Consider the following 19,270-nt stretch of genomic DNA (forward strand, 5'->3'; position numbering starts at 1 on the left):
CAATAAGATACTATACAAGATGGTCATTCCAAAGACACATAGTGAAAAGCATCCAAAAACCAATGTGAAAGTCTTATGGCAGCTAGAGAAAAGGGTCAGATCACATACAAAGGGAACCCCATCAGGCTAACAGCAGACTTGTCGGCAAAACTTTACAAGCCAGAAGAGTGTTGGCCTATTTTAGCATCCTTAAATAAATTCAAACCCCAAATTTTATATCCTGTCAAACTAAACTTCGTAAGTGAAGGAGAAAAAAATCTTTTCCAGACAAGCAAATGCTAAGGGAATTTAATACCATTAGACCAGCACTACAAGAGATCCTTGAGGGAGTTCTAAACATGGACATGAAAGAACAATACCTGCAACCACAGAAACACACATAAGTACATAGCTCACAGACCTTATAAACAAATACACATTGGAGACTACAAAGCAACCAGAAAACAACATCCCGGCAGGATACAAATCTGACATATAAATATTAGCCTTGGATAAAATGATCTAAATACTCCACTTAGAAGGCACAGAGTGGCAAGTTGGATTAAAGAAAATCAAGAATCAACCATCTGCTGTCTTCAAAAGGCCCACCTCACATATAATTACACCCATAGGCTCAAAATAAAGGCATAAACTAAGATCTATCATGCACACAGAAAACAAAAAATCAGGGGTCATTATTCTTATATCAGATTAACACACTTTAAACCAATAACAGTTTTTAAAAGGGACAAAGAAGAAGATGATAAAGAATGATACACAGTGATAAAAGAACTCAATTCAACAAGAAGGCATAAATATTTTTAAATATATAGGAGCATCGGATTTCTAAAACAAGTACTTCTAGATCTATGAAAAGACTTAGTTAGCCACCCAATTATAGTTAAAAATTTCAACACCTCATTGGCAGCATTAGACAAATCGCTGACACAGAAAAGTAACAAAGACATGCTAGAATTAAATTTGACATTTCACCTATTGAACTTAATTGACACTTACAGAATCCTCCACCCAACAACCACAGAATGTACTTTCTTCTCATTGGCACAGGGAACACACGCTGAGATCGACCACATGCTCAGCCACAAAGCAAGTCTCAATACATTTTTTTAAAACTGAAAGTATACCAAGCATAATCTCAGACCCTAGTGGAATAAAAATAGAAATCTATACCAAGAATTTCTCTCAACGTCACATAATTATATGAAAATTAAACAACTTGCTCCTGAATGACTTTTGGGTAAACAACAAAATAAAGACCCGATATTAAAAACTCTTGAAAATAAATAAAAAAAGAGACAGAATATGCCAAAATTTCTGGGATACGGCAAAACCAGTATTAAGAAAAAAGTTTATAGCACTAAATGCAGACATCAAGAAGATAGAAAGGTCTCAAATTAACAACTTAACATCGCACCTACCAGAACTAGCAAAACAAAAACCAAATAACCTCAAAGCTAGCAGAAGTAAAGAAATAACTAAAACCAGAGCAGAACTGAATAAATTTGAGACACAAAAATCCTTACAAGTAATCAACAAAATGAGATCGATAGCTAGCTAGCTACATTAACAAAGAAAAAATAGAGAAGATCCAAATAAGCACAATCAGAAATGGCAAAGATGGCATTACAATGGATCCCACAGAAATACAAAATATCATCAGAGACTATTATGAACACCTCTATGCACAGAAACTAGGAAATCTAGAGGAAATGGATAAATTCCCAGAAATACAAAACCTCCCAAGATTGAACCAAGATGAAATTAAAATCCTTAATAGACAATAACAAGTTCTGAAATGGAATCAGTAATTTAGAAACCTAGTAACCAAAGAAAAAGTCCTGAACCTGATGGATTCAGAGCCAAATTCTACCAGACATACAAAGAAGATCTGTTACCAATCCTACTGAAACTATTCCAAACAATCGAGTTTGAGAGACTCCTCCCTAACTCATTCTATGAATACAGCATCATCTTGACATTAAAAGCTGAAAGAGATGCAGTGAAAAAAGAAAACTGCAAGCCAATATCTCTGATGAACATAGACACAAAAATTCCCAACAAAACATTAACAAACCAAATCCTGCAACACATCCAAAAAAAAACTTCTCTTTTTTTTTTTTTTTTTTTTTTGAGACAGAGTCTTGCTCTGTCACCCAGGCTGGAGTGCAGTGGCATGATCTCAGCTCACTGTAAGCTGTGCCTTCTGGGTTCACACCATTCTCCTGCCTCTGCCTCCCAAGTAGCTGGGACTACAGGTGCCCGCCACCATGCCCGGTTAATTTTTTGTATTTTTAGTAGAGACGGGGTTTCACTGTGTTAGCCAGGATGGTCTTGATCTCCTGACCTCGTGATCCACCCGCCTCGGCCTCCCAAAGTGCTGGGATTACAGGCGAGAGCCACCGTGCCCGACCCAAAATTCACTTTTTTACAATCTAACAGGCTTTATTCCTGGGATGCAAAGTTGGTTCAACATATACAAAGTAATAAATGTGATTCACCACATAAACAGAATTTTTAAATACCATATGATCGTCTCAACAGATGCAGGAAAAACTTTCAGTAGACTTGCAATATTCCTTCATGATCAAAACATTCAACAAATTAGGCATCAAAGTAACATACCTGAAAATAATGAGAGCCACCTATGACAAACATACAGCCAACATCATACTCGATGGGCTAACCTTGGAACCATTTTCCTTCAGAACTGGAACAAGAAAAAGATGCCCGCTCTCTCCATTCCTATTCAACATAGTACTAGAAGTCCTAGCCAGGGCAATCAGGCAAGAGAAAGGAATTAAAGGCATCCAAATAAAAACTGAAGAAGTCAAACTATCTCTCATATGATTGTACACCTACACAACCCTAAAGACTGTCAAAAGGCTCCTAGATCTGATAGCAATTTCAGTAAAGTTTCTAGTTACAAAATCAACATGCAAATATCAGCAGCATTTCTATACACCAATAATGTTTAAGGTGAAAGCCAAATCAAGAACACAATCCCACTTATAAATAGCCACACAAAAAAAAAAATACTGAGAAATGCATCTGACCAAATAAATGAAAGATTTCTACAAGAAGAACTATACACAATGCCAAAAGAAATCAGAAATTAAACAAACAAATGAAAAAAATCCATGCTCATGGATTGGAAGAATGAGTATCATCAAAATGCTTATACTGCCCAATGCAATCTACAAATTCAATCCACACTATTCCTATCAAGCTACCAACATTGTTTTTTCACAGCATTAGGAAAAATGACTCTAAAACTCATGGAACCAAAAAAGAGCCACACTAGCCAAACCAATCCTGAGGGAAAAAAAAGCTGGAGGCATCAGTCTACCTGACTTCAAATTATATTACAAGGATACAGTAACCAAAACACAAGGTTTTGGTATAAAAACAAATACACAGACCAACAGAAAGAATAGAGAACCCAGAAATTAATCCACATATTTACAGCCATCTGATTTTTGATAAAATGTCAAGAACATCCATGGGGGAAAGAACATTCTCATCAACAAATAAGGCTGGGAACACTGGATATCTGTAGGCAGAAGAATGAAACTAGATCCTTATAGTTCTCCATATACAGAAATCTACTCTAAATGGATTAAAGACAATCGTAAGAACCAAAATTATAAAACTACTAGAAAAGAACATGGCAGAAATGCTTCAGTACCTTGGTCTAGGCAAAGCTGTGATGACTAAAACATCAAAAACACAGGCAAAAACAGACCAATGAGACTATATTAAAATTAAAGTTTCTTCATAGCAAAGGAAACAACCAACAAAGTGAAGAGACAACCTGTAGAATGGAAGAAAATGTTTGCAATCTATTCATCTGACAAAGGTCTAATATTCAGACTATATAAGGAGCTCAAACAACCCAACAGCAAAAACAACATTAATAATCTGATTAAAAAGTGGGCAAAGGATCTGAATAGACATTTCTCAAAAGATGTACAAATGGCCAACAAATATATGAAAAAATACTCAACATCACTAATCATTAGGAAATGAAATAAATCTGCAATGAGATATCATCTCACTACAGTTAGAATGGCTACTATGAAAAAGACAGAAAGTAAAAAATGCTGGTAAGGTTGCAGAAAAAGGAAACTCTTATGCACTGATGAAGGGAATGTAAATTAGTATAGCCATTAAGGAAAACAGTATGGAGGTTTCTTAAAAACTAAAAATAGAACTATAAAACAATCCAGCAATCCCACTACTGAGTATTTACCAAAAAGACAGAAAATAAATGTATCAAAGAAATACCAGCACTGCCATTTTTATTTTATCACTATTTATAATTACTAAGATACGGAATCCACCTAAATGTTTATCAACAGATGAATGCATAAAGAAAATGTGGTATCTGTACACAATGGAAGACTATTCAGCCATAAAATAGAATAAAATTATATCATTCTCAGCCACATAGATGACCTTAGAGGACATTATGTTAAGTAGAATAAGTCAGGCACAGAAGAACAAATGCTGTATATTCTCACTCATGTGGGAGCTAAATTTTTTTTAAAAATGAGTTAATGGTAGTAGAGAATAGAATTGTGGACATTAAAGGCTGGGAAATGAAGGGGAGTGGGGGATGGGGTGAGGTTGGTTAATGGATAAAAAATTATCACTAGTTAGAATGAACTCTAGTGTTCTGTGGCATTGTAGAGTGAATATGATTAACTATGACTTATTGTATTTTTTTGAAAGCTAAGAGGATTGTGAATGTTCACAAAAAAAAGAATGGTAAATGATTGAAGTGCTGGATATAATAATTAACCTGATTTTATGATTATACATTGCTTACATGTATCAAAATATTACTGTGTATCCTATAAATATGTACAAATATACATGACCACAGAATATAAAAGAAAGCCAGGCATGGGGTAACATGCCTGTAGTCACAGCAATTTGGGAGGCTAAAGCAGGAGGATCCCTTGAGCTCAGGAGTTTAAGGCCAGCCTGAGTAATGTAGTGAGATCCAATTTCTAATATACATAAATAGATAAATAATAAAAATAGAAGAAAAAATTTATCCTATAAAGAAGTAGACTGTGGGCCAAACTTACTGACTTGCCTCTAATGAAGAAATGTGGTAAACGTGACATCATGTGCCTTCCAACATTAAGTTAGAAAACGCCCTCTACCTCACACTGCTTGTCCTTGGAACTTAGCCCCCATGTTGTGAGGAAGCTCAGGCCACAAAGACAGCATAAGAGTTCCAGTGAAGCTATTTGAGCTGCCCTTCCCAAATAAAGTTTCAGTCAATTGCCATCATGAACAACCAAACAGTTAGGGAACAAGGCTTCAGGGGATTCCAGTCCTCCAACCTCTGATTTATCCCAAGTGAAGCTCAGGGGAATGGAGACAAGCTGTCCTGGCCAAGGTTTTCCCCAGCCACAGATGGCTGAACTAAATAAATGTTATCAGTGACTCAACTTTGGGTAATTTCTTAGGAAAAAATAAACAGAAAATTTTATTTAAACAAACAGACATCAAGAAATAATAACTTACAGGAGCCAAGATGGCCGAATAGGAACAGCTCCAGTCTACAGCTCCCAGCGTGAGCAAAGCAGAAGATGGGTGATTTCTGCATTTGCAACTGAGGTACTGGGTTCATCTCACTGGGGAGTGCCGGACAGTGGGTGCAGGACAGTGGGTGCAGCACACCGTGCATGAGCTGAAGCAGGGCAAGGCATCGCCTCACCCAGGAAGCACAAGGGGTCAGGGAATTCCCTTTCCTAGTCAAAGAAAGGGGTGATAGACGGCACCTGGAAAAGCGGGTCACTCCCACCTTAATACTGCGCTTTTCCAATGGGCTTAACAAATGGCACACTAGGAGATTATATCCCGCACCTGGCTCAGAGGGTCCTATGCCCACGGAGCCTCGCTCATTGCTAGCACAGCAGTCTGAGATCAAACTGCAAGGTGGCAGCAACACTGGGGGAGGGGCGCCCGCCATTGCTGAGGCTTCAGTAGGTAAACAAAGCGGCTGGGAAGCTCAAACTGGGTGGAGCCCACCACAGCTCAAGGAAGCCTGCCTGCCTCTGTAGGCTCCACCTCTGGGAGCAGGGCACAGACAAATAAAAGGCAGCAGCAACCTCTGCAGACTTTAATGTCCCTGTCTGACAGTTTTGAAGAGAGTAGTGGTTCTCCAAACACACAGCTTGAGATCTGAGAACGGGCAGACTGCCTCCTCAAGTGGGTCTCTGACCCCCGAGTAGCCTAACTGGGAGGCACCCCCTAGTAGGGGTGGACTGACACCTCACGCAGCCAGATACTCATCTGAGACAAAACTTCCAGAGGAACAATCAGGCAGCAGCATTTGCTGTTCACAAATATCCGCTGTTCTGCAGCCACCGCTGCTGATACCCAGGCAAACAGGATCTGGAGTAGACCTCCAGCAAACTCCAACAGACCTGCAGCTGAGGGTCCTGACTGTTAGTTAGAAGGAAAACTAACAAACAGAAAGGACATCCACACCAAAAACCCATCTGTACGTCACCATCATCAAAGACCAAAGGTAGATAAAACCACAAAGATGGGGAAAAAACAGAGCAAAAAAACTGGAAACTCTAAAAATCAGAGTGCCTCTCCTCCTCCAAAGGAATGCACCTCCTCACCAGCAATGGAACAAAGCTGGATGGAGAATGACTTTGACAAGTTGAGAGAAGAAGGCTTCAGAAAATCAAACTACTCTGAGCTAAAGGAGGAAGTTTGAACCAATGGCAAAGAAGTTAAAAACCTTGAAAAAAAATCAGATTAATGGCTAACTAGAATAACCAATGCAGGGAAGTCCTTAAAAGACCTGATAGAGCTGAAAACCACAGCACAAGAACTATGTGACGAATGCACAAGCCTCAGTAGTTGATGCAATCAACTGGAAGAAAGGATATCAGCGATGGAAGATGCAATGAATGAAATGAAGTGAGAAGAGAAGTTTAGAGAAAAAAAATAAAAAGAAATCAACAAAGTACCTGAAAGTGATGGGGAGAATGGAACCAAGTTGGAAAACACTCTGCAGGATATTATCCAGGAGAACTTCCCTAATCTAGCAAGGCAGGCCAACATTCACATTCAGGAAATACAGAGAATGCCACAAAGATACTCATCCAGAAGAGCAACTCCAACACACATAATTGTCAGATTCACCAAAGTTGACATAAAGGAAAAAATGTTAAGGGCAGCCAGAGAGAAAGGTTGGGTTACCCACAAAGGGAAGCCCATCAGACTAACAGCTGATCTCTCAGCAGAAACTCTAAAAGCCAGAAGAGAGCGGGGGCCTATATTCAACATGCTTAAAGAAAAGAATTTTCAACCCAGAATTTTATATCCAGCCAAACTAAGCTTCATAAGTGAAGGAGAAATAAAATCCTTTACAGACAAGCAAATGCTGAGAGATTTTGTCACCAACAGGCCTGCCCTAGAAAAGCTCCTGAAGGAAGCACTAAATATGAAAAAGAACAACCAGTACCAGCCACTGCAAAAACATGCCAAATTCTAAAGACCATCAAGGCTAGGAAGAAACTGCATCAACTAACAAGCAAAATAACCAGCTAACATCATAATGACAGGATCAAATTCACACATAACAATATTAACCTTAAATGTAAATGGGCTAAATGCTCCAATTAAAAGACACAGACTGGCAAACTGGATAAAGAGTCAAGACCCATCAGTGTGCTGTATTCAAGAAACCCATCTCATGTGCAGAGACACACATAGGCTCAAAATAAAGGGATGGAGGAATATCTACCAAGCAAATGGAAAACAAAAAAAGGCAGGGGTCACAATCCTAGTCTCGGATAAAACAGACATTAAACCAACAAAGCTCAAAAGAGACAAAGAAGGCCATTACATAATGGTAAAGGATCAATTCAACGAGAAGAGCTAACTATCCTAAATATATATGCACCCAATACAGGAGCACCCAGATCCATGAAGCAAGTCCTTAGTGACTTACAAAGAGACTTAGACTCCCACACAATAATAATGGGAGACTTTAACACCCCACTGTCAACATTAGACAGATCAATGAGACAGAAAGTTAACAAGGATATCCAGGAATTGAATTCAGCTCTGCACCAAGCACACCTAATAGACATCTACAGAACTCTCCACCCCCAAATCAACAGAATATACATTTTTTTCAGCACCACACCACACCTATTCCAAAACTGACCACATAGTTGGAAGTAAAGCACTCCTCAGCACATGTAAAAGAACAGAAATTATAACAAACTGTCTCTCAGACCACAGTGCAATCAAACTAGAACTCAGGATTAAGAAACTCACTCAAAACCACTCAACTACATGGAAACTCAACAACCTGCTCCTGAGTGACTACTGGGTACATAACAAAATGAAGACAGAAATAAAGATGTTCTTTGAAACCAACAAGAACAAAGACACAACATACCAGAATCTCTGGGACACATTCAAAGCAGTGTGTAGAGGGAAATTTATAACACTAAATGCCCACAAGAGAAAGCAGGAAAGATCCAAAATTGACATCCTAATATCACAATTAAAAGAACTAGAAAAGCAAGAGCAAACACATTCAAAAGCTGGCAGAAGGCAAGAAATAACTAAAATCAGAGCAGAACTGAAGGAAATAGAGACACCAAAAACCTTTCAAAAAATCAATGAATCCAGGAGCTGGTTTTATGAACAGATCAACAAAATTGATAGACCACTAGCAAGACTAATAAAGAAGAAAAGAGAGAAGAATGAAATAGATGCAATAAAAAATGATAAAGGGGATATCACCACCGATCCCACAGAAATACGAACTACCATCAGAGAATACTACAAACACCTCTACACAAATAAACTAGAAAATCTAGAAGAAATGGATAAATTCCTCGACACATACACCCTCCCAAGACTAAATCAGGAAGAAATTAAACTCTGAATAGACCAATAACAGGCTCTGAAATTGTGGCAATAATCAATAGCTTAGCAATCAAAAAAAGTCCAGGACCGGATGCATTCACAGCCGAATTCTACCAGAGGTACAAGGAGGAACTGGTACCATTCCTTCTGAAACTATTCCAATCAATAGAAAAAGAGGGAATCCTCCCTAACTCATTTTATGAGGCCAGCATCATCCTGATACCAAAGCCTGGCAGAGACACAACCAAAAAAGAGAATTTTAGACCAATATCCTTGATGAACATTGATGCAAGAATCCTCAATAAAATACTGGCAAACCAAATCCAGCAGCACATCAAAAAGCTTATCCACCACGATCAAGTGGGCTTCATCCCTGGGATGCAAGGCTGGTTCAACATATGCAAATCAATAAATGTAATCCAGCATATAAACAGAACCAAAGACAAAAACCACATGATTATCTCAATAGATGCAGAAAAGGCCTTTGACAAAATTCAACAACCCTTCATGCTAAAAACTCTCAATAAATTAGGTATTGATGGGACATATCTCAAAATAATAAGAGCTATCTATGACAAACCCACAGTCAATATCATACTGAATGGGCAAAGACTGGGAGCATTCTCTTTGAAAACTGGCACAAGACAGGGATGCCCTCTCTCACCACTCCTATTCAACATAGTGTTGGAAGTTCTGGCCAGGGCAATCAGGCAGGAGAAGGAAATAAAGGGCATTCAATTAGGAAAAGAGGAAGTCAAATTGCCCTTGTTTGCAGATGACATGATTGTATATCTAGAAAACCCCATCGTCTCAGCCCAAAATCTCCTTAAGCTGATAAGCAAGTTCAGCAAAGTCTCAGGATACAAAATCAGTGTGCAAAAATCACAAGCATTCTTTACACCAATAACAGACAAACAGAGAGCCAAATCATGAGTGAACTCCCATTCACAATTGCTTCAAAGAGAATAAAATACCTAGGAATCCAACTTACAAGGTATGTGAAGGACCTCTTCAAGGAGAACTACAAACCACTGCTCAATGAAATAAAAGAGGATACAAACAAATGGAAGAACATTCCATGCTCATGGGTAGGAACAATCAATATCGTGAAAATGGTCATACTGCCCAAGGTAATTTATACATTCAATGCCATCCCCATCAAGCTACCAATGACTTTCTTCACAGAATTGGAAAAAACTACTTTAAAGTTCACATGGAACCAAAAAACAGCATGCATTGCCAAGTCAATCCTAAGCCAAAAGAACAAAGCTGGAGGCATCACGCTTCCTGACTTCAAACTATACTACAAGGCTACAGTAACCAAAACAGCATGGTATTGGTACCAAAACAGAGATATAGACCAATGGAACAGAACAGAGCCCTCAGAAATAATGCCGCATATCTACAACCAACTGATCTTTGACAAACCTGACAAAAACAAGCAATGGGGAAAAGATTCCCTATTTAATAAATGCTGCTGGGAAAACTGGCTAGCCAAATGTAGAAAGCTGAAACTGGATCCCTTCCTTACACCTTATACAAAAATTAATTCAAGATGGATTAAAGACTTACACGTTAGACCTAAAACCATAAAAACCCTAGAAGAAAACCTAGGCAATACCATTCAGGACATAGGCATGGGCAAGGACTTCATGTCTAAAACACCAAAAGCAATGGCAACAAAAGCCAAAATTGACCAATGGGATCTCATTAAACTAAAGAGGTTCTGCACAGCAAAAGAAACCACCATCAGAGTGAACAGGCAACCTACAGAATGGGAGAAAATTTTCGCAACCTACTCATCTGACAAAGGGCTAATATCCAGAATCTACAATGAACTCAAACAAATGTACAAGAAAAAAAGAAACAACCCCATCAAAAAGTTGGTGAAGCCATCTGGGATGTGAGGAGTGCATCTGCCCGGCCACCACCACATCTGGGTAGTGAGGAGCACCTCTGCCCGGCCGCCGCATCTGGGAAGTGAGGAGCGCCTCTGCCTGGCCACTCTGCAACCTTCCAAGTGTGATGTGACAGCCTTTCTGCAGGTGTACCCAACAGCTCCGAAGAGACAGCGACTATCGAGAATGGGCCATGATGACGATGGCGGTTTTGTCAAAAAGAAAAGGGGGAAATGTGGGGAAAAGAAAGAGAGATCAGATTGTTACTGTGTCTGTATAGAAAGAAGTAGACATTGGAGACTCCATTTTGTTCTGTACTAAGAAAAATTCTTCTGCCTTGGGATGCTGTTAATCTATAACCTTACCCCCAACCCTGTGCTCTCTGAAACGTGCTGTGTCAACTCAGGGTTAAATGGATTAAGGGCCGTGCAAGATGTGCTTTGTTAAACAGATGCTTGAAGGCAGCATGCTCCTTAAGAGTCATCACCACTCCCTAATCTCAAGCACCCAGGGACACAAACACTGCCGAAGGCCGCAGAGACCTCTGCGTAGGAAAGCCAGAGACGTTTGTTCACATGTTTATCTGCTGACCTTCTCTCCACTCTTATCCTATGACCCTGCCATATGCCCCTCTCTGAGAAACACCAAGAATGATCAATAAATACTAAGGGAAAAAAAAAAAGTGGGCAAAACATATGAACAGACACTTCTCAAAAGAAGACATTTATGCAGCCAACAGACACATGAAAAAATGCTCATCATCACTGGCCATCAGAGAAATGCAAATCAAAACCACAATGAGATACCATCTCACACCAGTTAGAATGGCCATCATTAAAAAGTCAGGAAACAACAGGTGCTGGAGAGGATGTGGAGAAATAGGAACACTTTTACACTGTTGGTGGGACTGTAAACTGGTTCAACCATTGTGGAAGTCAGTGTAGCGATTCCTCAGGGATCTGGAACTAGAAATACCATTTGACCCAGCCATCCCATTACTGGGTATATACCCAAAGGAGTATAAATCATGCTGCTGTAAAGACACATGCACACGTATGTTTATTGCAGCACTATTCACAATAGCAAAGACTTGGAACCAACACAAATGTCCAACAACGATAGACTGGATTAAGAAAACATGGTACATATACACCATGGAATACTATGCAGCCATAAAAAATGATGAGTTCATGTCCTTTGTAGGGACATGGATGAAACTGGAAACCATAATTCTCAGCAAACTATCACAAGGACAAAAAACCAAACACCGCATGTTCTCACTCATAGGTGGGAATTGAACAATGAGAACACATGGACACAGGAAGGGGAACATCACACACTTGGGACTGTTGTGGGATGGGGGGAGTGGGGAGGGATAGCATTAGGAGATATACCTAATGCTAAATGACGAGTTAATGGGTGCAGCACACCAACATGGCACATTTATACATATGTAACAAACCTGCACGTTGTGCACATGTACCCTAAAACTTAAAGTATAATAATAATAAAATAAATAATAACTTACACAGTAGAAAATGTCCCTTAAAGTAGGAATTAATAAATGCTGAATTTAATTTATTAACAACAAACAATGCTAATGAGAAGCAGCAGACAATTAGGAGAAAGGCATAAGAACTATTGAGGAGAACGTTTTTCTAAAATTTTCTTCAATTACAAAGTCTGATAAAGCAAAAGAGCCTTTTTAGAATTTGTTCCTCAAGTTATGGGATAAAGATGGTGAGGATGAAAGGAAATATATGATTTGAAGTTGTGAAAGGAAAAAATCTTGGGACCCCAAAATCACTATGGAAAACTCCAGCTGGAAACTGCTTTGGGCAAACCTACCTCCCATTCTATTCCAAGTCACCTCTCTGCTCACTGAGATAAATGCATATCTGACTTGACTCCTTTGGAAAGGCTAATCAGAAACTCAGAAGAATGTATTCCTTTGTGTATAACCTAGCTGGGACCTGGAAGCTCCCTCCCCACTTTGAGTCTTCCTGCCTTTGCTTCAAGTTGTCCCACCTTTCTGGACAGAACCAATGTACTTCTTACATATATTGATTGATGTCTTATGTCTCCCTAAAATGTATAAAGCCAAGCTGTGCGTTGACCACCTTGTCCACATGTCATCAGGACTTCCTGAGGCTGTGTCATGGGCACGTCCTCAAGCTTGGCAAAATAAACTTTCTAAATTAACTGAGACCTGTCTCAGATCTTCTGGGTTCACAAAGTATAAATGGTGAAAAAAAACTAGCAATATTTGATTTTCTAACCAAAATCAGATGTTTGACCTGATTTCAATTCATTGAAATTCTAAGAGATAAGCAGCTTTGAGTATTTATTAATCAATCTAGTATTCGATGTTTATGTTCATTTCTTTAATGAGGAAATAAAGAGAATATCATGGAACTATTTTTAATCTTCTCAGTAGTAAAACAAATGTGTCCTTTGAATGTTAAGAAATTAAGTACAATTTCCCCTTTACCTTACTTTGAGCCCATTTGTATGAAGAAGGTGAGAGCATCTCATCTTTATTTTGTAACAAAATGCTTCTCCATATCATACAAATTGAGCAAGACATGTTAGTGAACGAGGGTAGACATAGACCAGCATATTAGAATTGAGAATCCAAAATTAAATCTGTATGTTTGTGTTCAATTGATTTTCAACAAGAGTTAAAAAACAAATGAGAAAAGAATAGTATTTCCAACAAATGGTATCATCTCACCAAATGCCATATCTAAACATTTATTCAAAATAGAATAGCTAAATGTAAGAGCTAAAACTATAAAATTCTTAGATGAAGACACAGGCATAAATCTTTGTGACTGCATTTGCCAGTGGTTTCTTAGACATAACACCAAAAGGAAAAATAGATTAACTGGACTTGATCAAAATTTGGAACTTGAACAGGAACCATCAGGAAAGCAAAGAGGAAGGCCATTGAGTAGAAGTAAATATTTGAAAATCATGCATCTGATAAGGGACTTACACCTGGGATATAAAAACAACTCTTAAAATTTAGAAATAAAAAACAATTTAAAAATGGGCAAAGGATTTGAATAGATATTTCTCCAAAGAAGATATACAAATGGTTCATAAGCACATAAAAAGATGCTTAAAGTCATTAGTCATTAGAAGAATGCAAATCAAAACCACAATAAAGTACCACATAGCACTACTAGCATGAAATCTTTTTTCAATCAAAAATATGGAAAATTTTGGCAAGGCTATGAAGACATTAGAACACCTTCACGATGCTGAGAAGAATGTAAAATGGTGCAGCCACTTTGGAAAACAGACTGGCAGCTCCTCAAAGAGTTAACACATGACCCAGCAATTCCACTCATAAGTATAACCCCAACAGAAATGAAAACATATGCAAACACAAGCACTTTTACATAAAAGTTCACAGCAGCTTTGTTAATAACAGTCCAAACTGGAAACAACCCGATGGTCCATCAATTGATGAATGGATAAATAAAATGATTGGTATATTCACACAATGGAATATTACTCAGCAATAAGAAGAAATTAAGTACTGATACCTGCTACCACACAGAAAACCCTTAAAATGTTATGCTAAGTGAAAAAAAAAAAGTCACAAAAGACCACATATTGTGTACTTCCACTGATAGAAAACATCCAGAATGGACAAATCTATACAATCAAAGGAGACTGGTGGTTCCCTGGAGCTGAGTAAAAGGGGGGAAACTGGTCAGTGATAGCTTAGGGATGCAGAGTTTCTTTTCAGGGTCATAAAAATGTTCTAAAATGGATGGTGGTGATGGTTACACAACTGTGTGAATATACTAAGAAACTGTGAACTGTACACTTTACATGGATGAACTGTATGGTAGGTGAATTATATCTTAATAAAGTTGTTTTTAAAAATCAAATGGCAGGATTTTGATAAATTTCTTACTTCTCTACTTTGGATGATATACTATACATGATCTGTATATTTCTGTTTTACAATATATTTAAAAGAAACAAAATAGGAAGGAAATGCCTAACATTTCAAGTAGTTTGTAAACTAATCTAAAACATTTGTATTTTGAAGACCAGTATGACAGTCTTTCCTGTACAAGTTATCCTGAAATGCATGAAATATACAGAGATTCTGTACGCATTGACAAAAGTAAAGATAAGAAATAAGACAATTTTCTGAAATAAACATTATCTTCGATTTAATCTCGTGTGCCTCACCATGGCAATAGAGAAAAATCACTAAAAAATACTGTTTCACAGAAAAAAGTCTCACAACTTTTGTGAGATGTGATGTCTAATTCTCAACTTTTCCTGAAGGTAAATATTGTAAGAAAAATATGTACATACTTAAGAGGAAAAAATGACAGAATAAAAGTCAAGAGGTTAAGAAATAAGTACATTATAGTGATAATAAAATTAATTATAATGAAAATAAAAAAGAAAGCTGTTTACTGAAATTAGTATACTAAAACACTTGATATTATTTAACCAGCTATAGACTGTTGATGTGTTACATTTTATATATACTTGACTTCTGATTTGACCTGATCTCCTCTTTGAGTCCTGTGTTTCATCTAAATTAACATAACATCGTGTAGCCTCTAGTGAAGGCTCTGATATAGGTTGTTTTTTTACAGTATCAGCCAGTTCTTGAAGTTGTCTCACAATTTCTTGGAAAGATATTTTTGTTATTGATTTTATGTCACCTTATTATTAAATGATGGTCATAGAATTTAACTCTAACATATATACTTTGAAAAATATTACCACATACATTGATTTACCTACCTTTCCTCATGTGTAATGAACATTCCTGTTCAATACTGAATTCAGTTAAGGACAGAAAAGGTGTTATTTTCTTGCCAAATCAGCATTCTGTAACTTAGACAACAGATACAGCCCATTATACCTGCATCACCTAAGTTTGCAATGCTTAATCATCTACTGAAGTCTCAGAAAGAAACGGGTATGTGAGTGAGACTAGTGGTGGTAAATTCTATACTCTGAAATGTTTTCTCTCTTCTTTATTAGAAGTTCAAGTCAACTTCACAATTCCTCATTTATTCAATTGCCCGCTCAAATCCTTCCAATAGATTGCTGTATCGAAATAAAACTAAAATTTCAATGGTCAGCTCCTACACTCTCTCCCCTACTCACTCCATTCCCACTATATGTGAATCCTGTCACCCCTCATTAGTTTGAACATGGGGACCCAATGCCAAACAAAGAAATCTCAGATTGCTACAATTATCTTTGTACTGGACAAAGTTATATCCAAATGAAATTAGTCATTGAGTCTTGAAATAAAAATTATGCACAAATTACTTGTAAAAACATTCAAAATAAATTACAAATGCCAGTGGTAACAGTAAATCAAATATGGTTTTACTGATATTCACATCTGTCCCAAATTATATTTAATTAAAAGTGGGTCCCATCAAAGAGTTGAGAGGTCATGACAATAATTTGAGATTGAAATAGTTTCAGATTTAAGTCAAACTGACATGAATAAAAATAAAATTACACTAACTTCAATATATAAGAAGCTCCTGAGGGAAAGTCTTATGAGATACAGCAGTACGCTTCAGTTCACCTGGGAAATCTGGACCTAACTGTCAAAATCACCCACTAAATTGAATCTTAATTTCAAAATATTCATTTCAGGTATGAGCATTTCCATTTATCTGTTTCATCATGGTCTCAAAATGTGGCCACATAAAGACATTAAAATTATTATTTCAGGCCTGTTGCGGTGGCTTACGCCTGTAATCCCAGCACTTTGGGAGGCCCAGGTGGGTGGATCACCTGAGGTCAGGAGTTCGAGACCAGCCTGGTCACATGGCAAAACCCCATCTCTACTAAAAATAGAAAAATTAGCCGGGAATGGTGGAATGCGCCTGTAATCCCAGCTACTCGGTAGGCTGAGGCAGGAGAATCGCTTGAACCCGGGAAGCGGAGGTTGCAGTGAGCCAAGATCATGCCACGGCACTCCAGCCTGGGCAACAGAATGAGACTCTTTCTCAAATTTTAAAAAAAAGGTATTATTTCAGCAGTGTAAGACTGCATTATTGAAGTTAGTCTCTATCTATTAACAACTTGTAACTTAACCTCTCAATGTTTCATAGGTGACATTATTTCTTTACTCAAAGTAAAGCATCTTTCCAGTCTAACTTTTTTTGCTGGTATGCTTCTAGGCTGATAAAGCAAATATGTTTATAATACATATATTTTTATATTCAATGAGACTCATCATTTAGCAAAAACCAAATATTACTTTACATTTTCTTTCAAGAAGTTTGAAAAATATTTTCTTTCTCAATACTTACATTTCTTTCTGCTTTCTCTTTTTCATATTTGTACAATCTTTTTTCTATGAAATTGCATTTATTGATTAAGTTGTTTTTCTGCTCTAGTAGAAGACTTTGCTCTTGAGCTTGATCTTTCAAAATAGCATTAAATTGCTCTTGGATATTAATTATTGTCTCTTCTTTATTGTCAGCTTTCTTGTGAGCCTCATCCAGTTCCTGTCGAAGTAACAGATTTTCGTTTTGTATTTGAGATAATCTCTCCTCTAGAGATTCTTGCTTTTGAATGTATTTACTCACTTTGCCTTCTTCATTCTGAAACATTTGTTCAATTTCTTTCCTCTGATGTTGTGATTGGGTTAGTTCTCTTTGGACATCTTCTAAAACCAATGTCTTTTCCCTTAGAGCATCTTTTGTCTGGTGCAACTTCATTTTGAGGCTTCTGATTTTATTTTCAGCATTAGAAAGTTTTTCAGAAAGCAGCTCATTCTTATCTTTTAGGCTACTCATATCAAAATTCATTTTTTCCTTTAAATGAAACCACTCTTGTCTTGTTCTCTGGAAATCAAGTTCTACATCTCTTTTTGATGCCTGACTTTGATCACAGTCTTGTATAGCAGCAACCAGTCTACAACGGTATGATTCAGTTTCTCTTTCCAGTCTCTTATGATATGATTCAGTTTCTCTTTCCAGTCTCTCCTGGTTTTGGTTTTTATCCTCCAATTTAAAACTGAACATTTTATTCTCAGCTTTCAAAACTTCAGGCTGTATACTGTCCTGGAATATCATTGTTGCAAATGTTTCCTCTGTCAGCTTCAAAGTATTTTGAAGGAAATCATTCTTTTCTTTCACAATTTTAATCTCCTCAAGATAATTATTTTCCTTTTGCTGGTTCCGATTTTTCTCTGTGTCTATTTCCAGTCTTAGCCTGGCAATTTCTTCCTGCAACATGCAGTTTTTATGCAACAGATCTTTTTCCTTCTTATGCTCATGAGAAATCTAAATAAACAAAGGAAACTTTTAGCTAGCATTCAATACAATGACATCTCATTTCTTTCTCTGAAATTAAAGAATATCCTGCACATTTATACAATGAAAGCATTGCCATGAATGAATATCTAACTGGGAAAAAAAGTTGAATTAAAACTTCAAACCTCATAGGCATAAATTCTCCAAAGGTCAAAGATTTATTTAAAGACAATGAATCCATAAAAGTAAAAGAGAAACCACTAGAGAATGTGTAAGGTTCCCAAAAATGGAAAAACCTTTCTCAGAATAACAACAAACACAAAGGCATAAAATAAAAGATTAAAAAAGTTTGCTACATTAAATATTGGGTTTACACTCCGATATCTAATCTATATACCACCATATACTAAGAGCCTTAGCTCTGCATATATTTGGACAGATGAAATTTCCCAATGTCCTTTAAGCTCCTTTTTCCTGAGAATATTCTACAGATATACTATTTTTGTACCATTTTTATAGTCAGTTCTAAGAATGACATACATGCATAAATGCTAAATATAAGCATCTCACTAAGCACTTCTATATATATCACTGAACTCAATTATCACAATTCTGCAAAGCAGTGGTCAAAAAACAAGCAAGCTGCAGAATTTTCCCCAGGTTTTCTAACTCTACTTCGAGTGTGCCTCCACCGAATCACATCTCTTTCTTTAGTGTAAATAAATACAAAAAGAAGCTTTTTTATTTCAAAACACCAATAGTAAATAAGATAAAATTATAGAGCTTTGCTTAGAGAGTCATAAAATCATTTGCCATTGCAATAACTTCTATTTCCTCTTTATAATGTTTGAAAGAGTAATAAATGTGAAATGGGGGAATATACTGAACTATTTTACTAGGAACAAAATACATATTAGTAAATTATCACTAGTTTATATTGTGGCATACCATTGTGTTCAAACTCTTTGTACTCAAATTAGACACTATTGGAGCAGACTGTTAATCTTCTCAAAAGTAAAAAGAAGAACATCCAAAATATGGTCTCTGAACTGCCTATACATTTTCTTCTTACCAATCAGTGGAAGTAATAAACTAACCCCTCCATTAATATAAAAATAAGATTAAATGACTTTCAACAACTAGAACACGTTTTGTTAGTAGCAAGGGTTTTGACATTATAGA

General features: G+C 37.1%; 1 protein-coding gene across 3 annotated transcripts in view; it reads right to left on the reverse strand.

Annotated features, from left to right (window-relative positions):
- The window catches only part of LOC116470589 (coiled-coil domain-containing protein 144A-like), a 75,750-nt gene that overhangs the window by 15,205 nt on the left and 41,275 nt on the right, over positions 1-19,270 (reverse strand). For 2 of the 3 annotated variants that reach the window (XM_058440960.1, XM_058440959.1), the window contains exon 8: positions 17,141-18,118. In XM_058440960.1, coding sequence (XP_058296943.1) covers positions 17,141-18,118 — 978 coding nt within the window. The remainder of the gene's footprint in view (positions 1-17,140; positions 18,119-19,270) is intronic. The other variant, XM_032156040.2, reaches the window with a different exon arrangement.

Source organism: Hylobates moloch, unplaced genomic scaffold, assembly GCF_009828535.3.
Source record: "Hylobates moloch isolate HMO894 unplaced genomic scaffold, HMol_V3 SCAFFOLD_6, whole genome shotgun sequence".
NCBI classification, from domain to species: Eukaryota; Metazoa; Chordata; class Mammalia; order Primates; family Hylobatidae; genus Hylobates; species Hylobates moloch.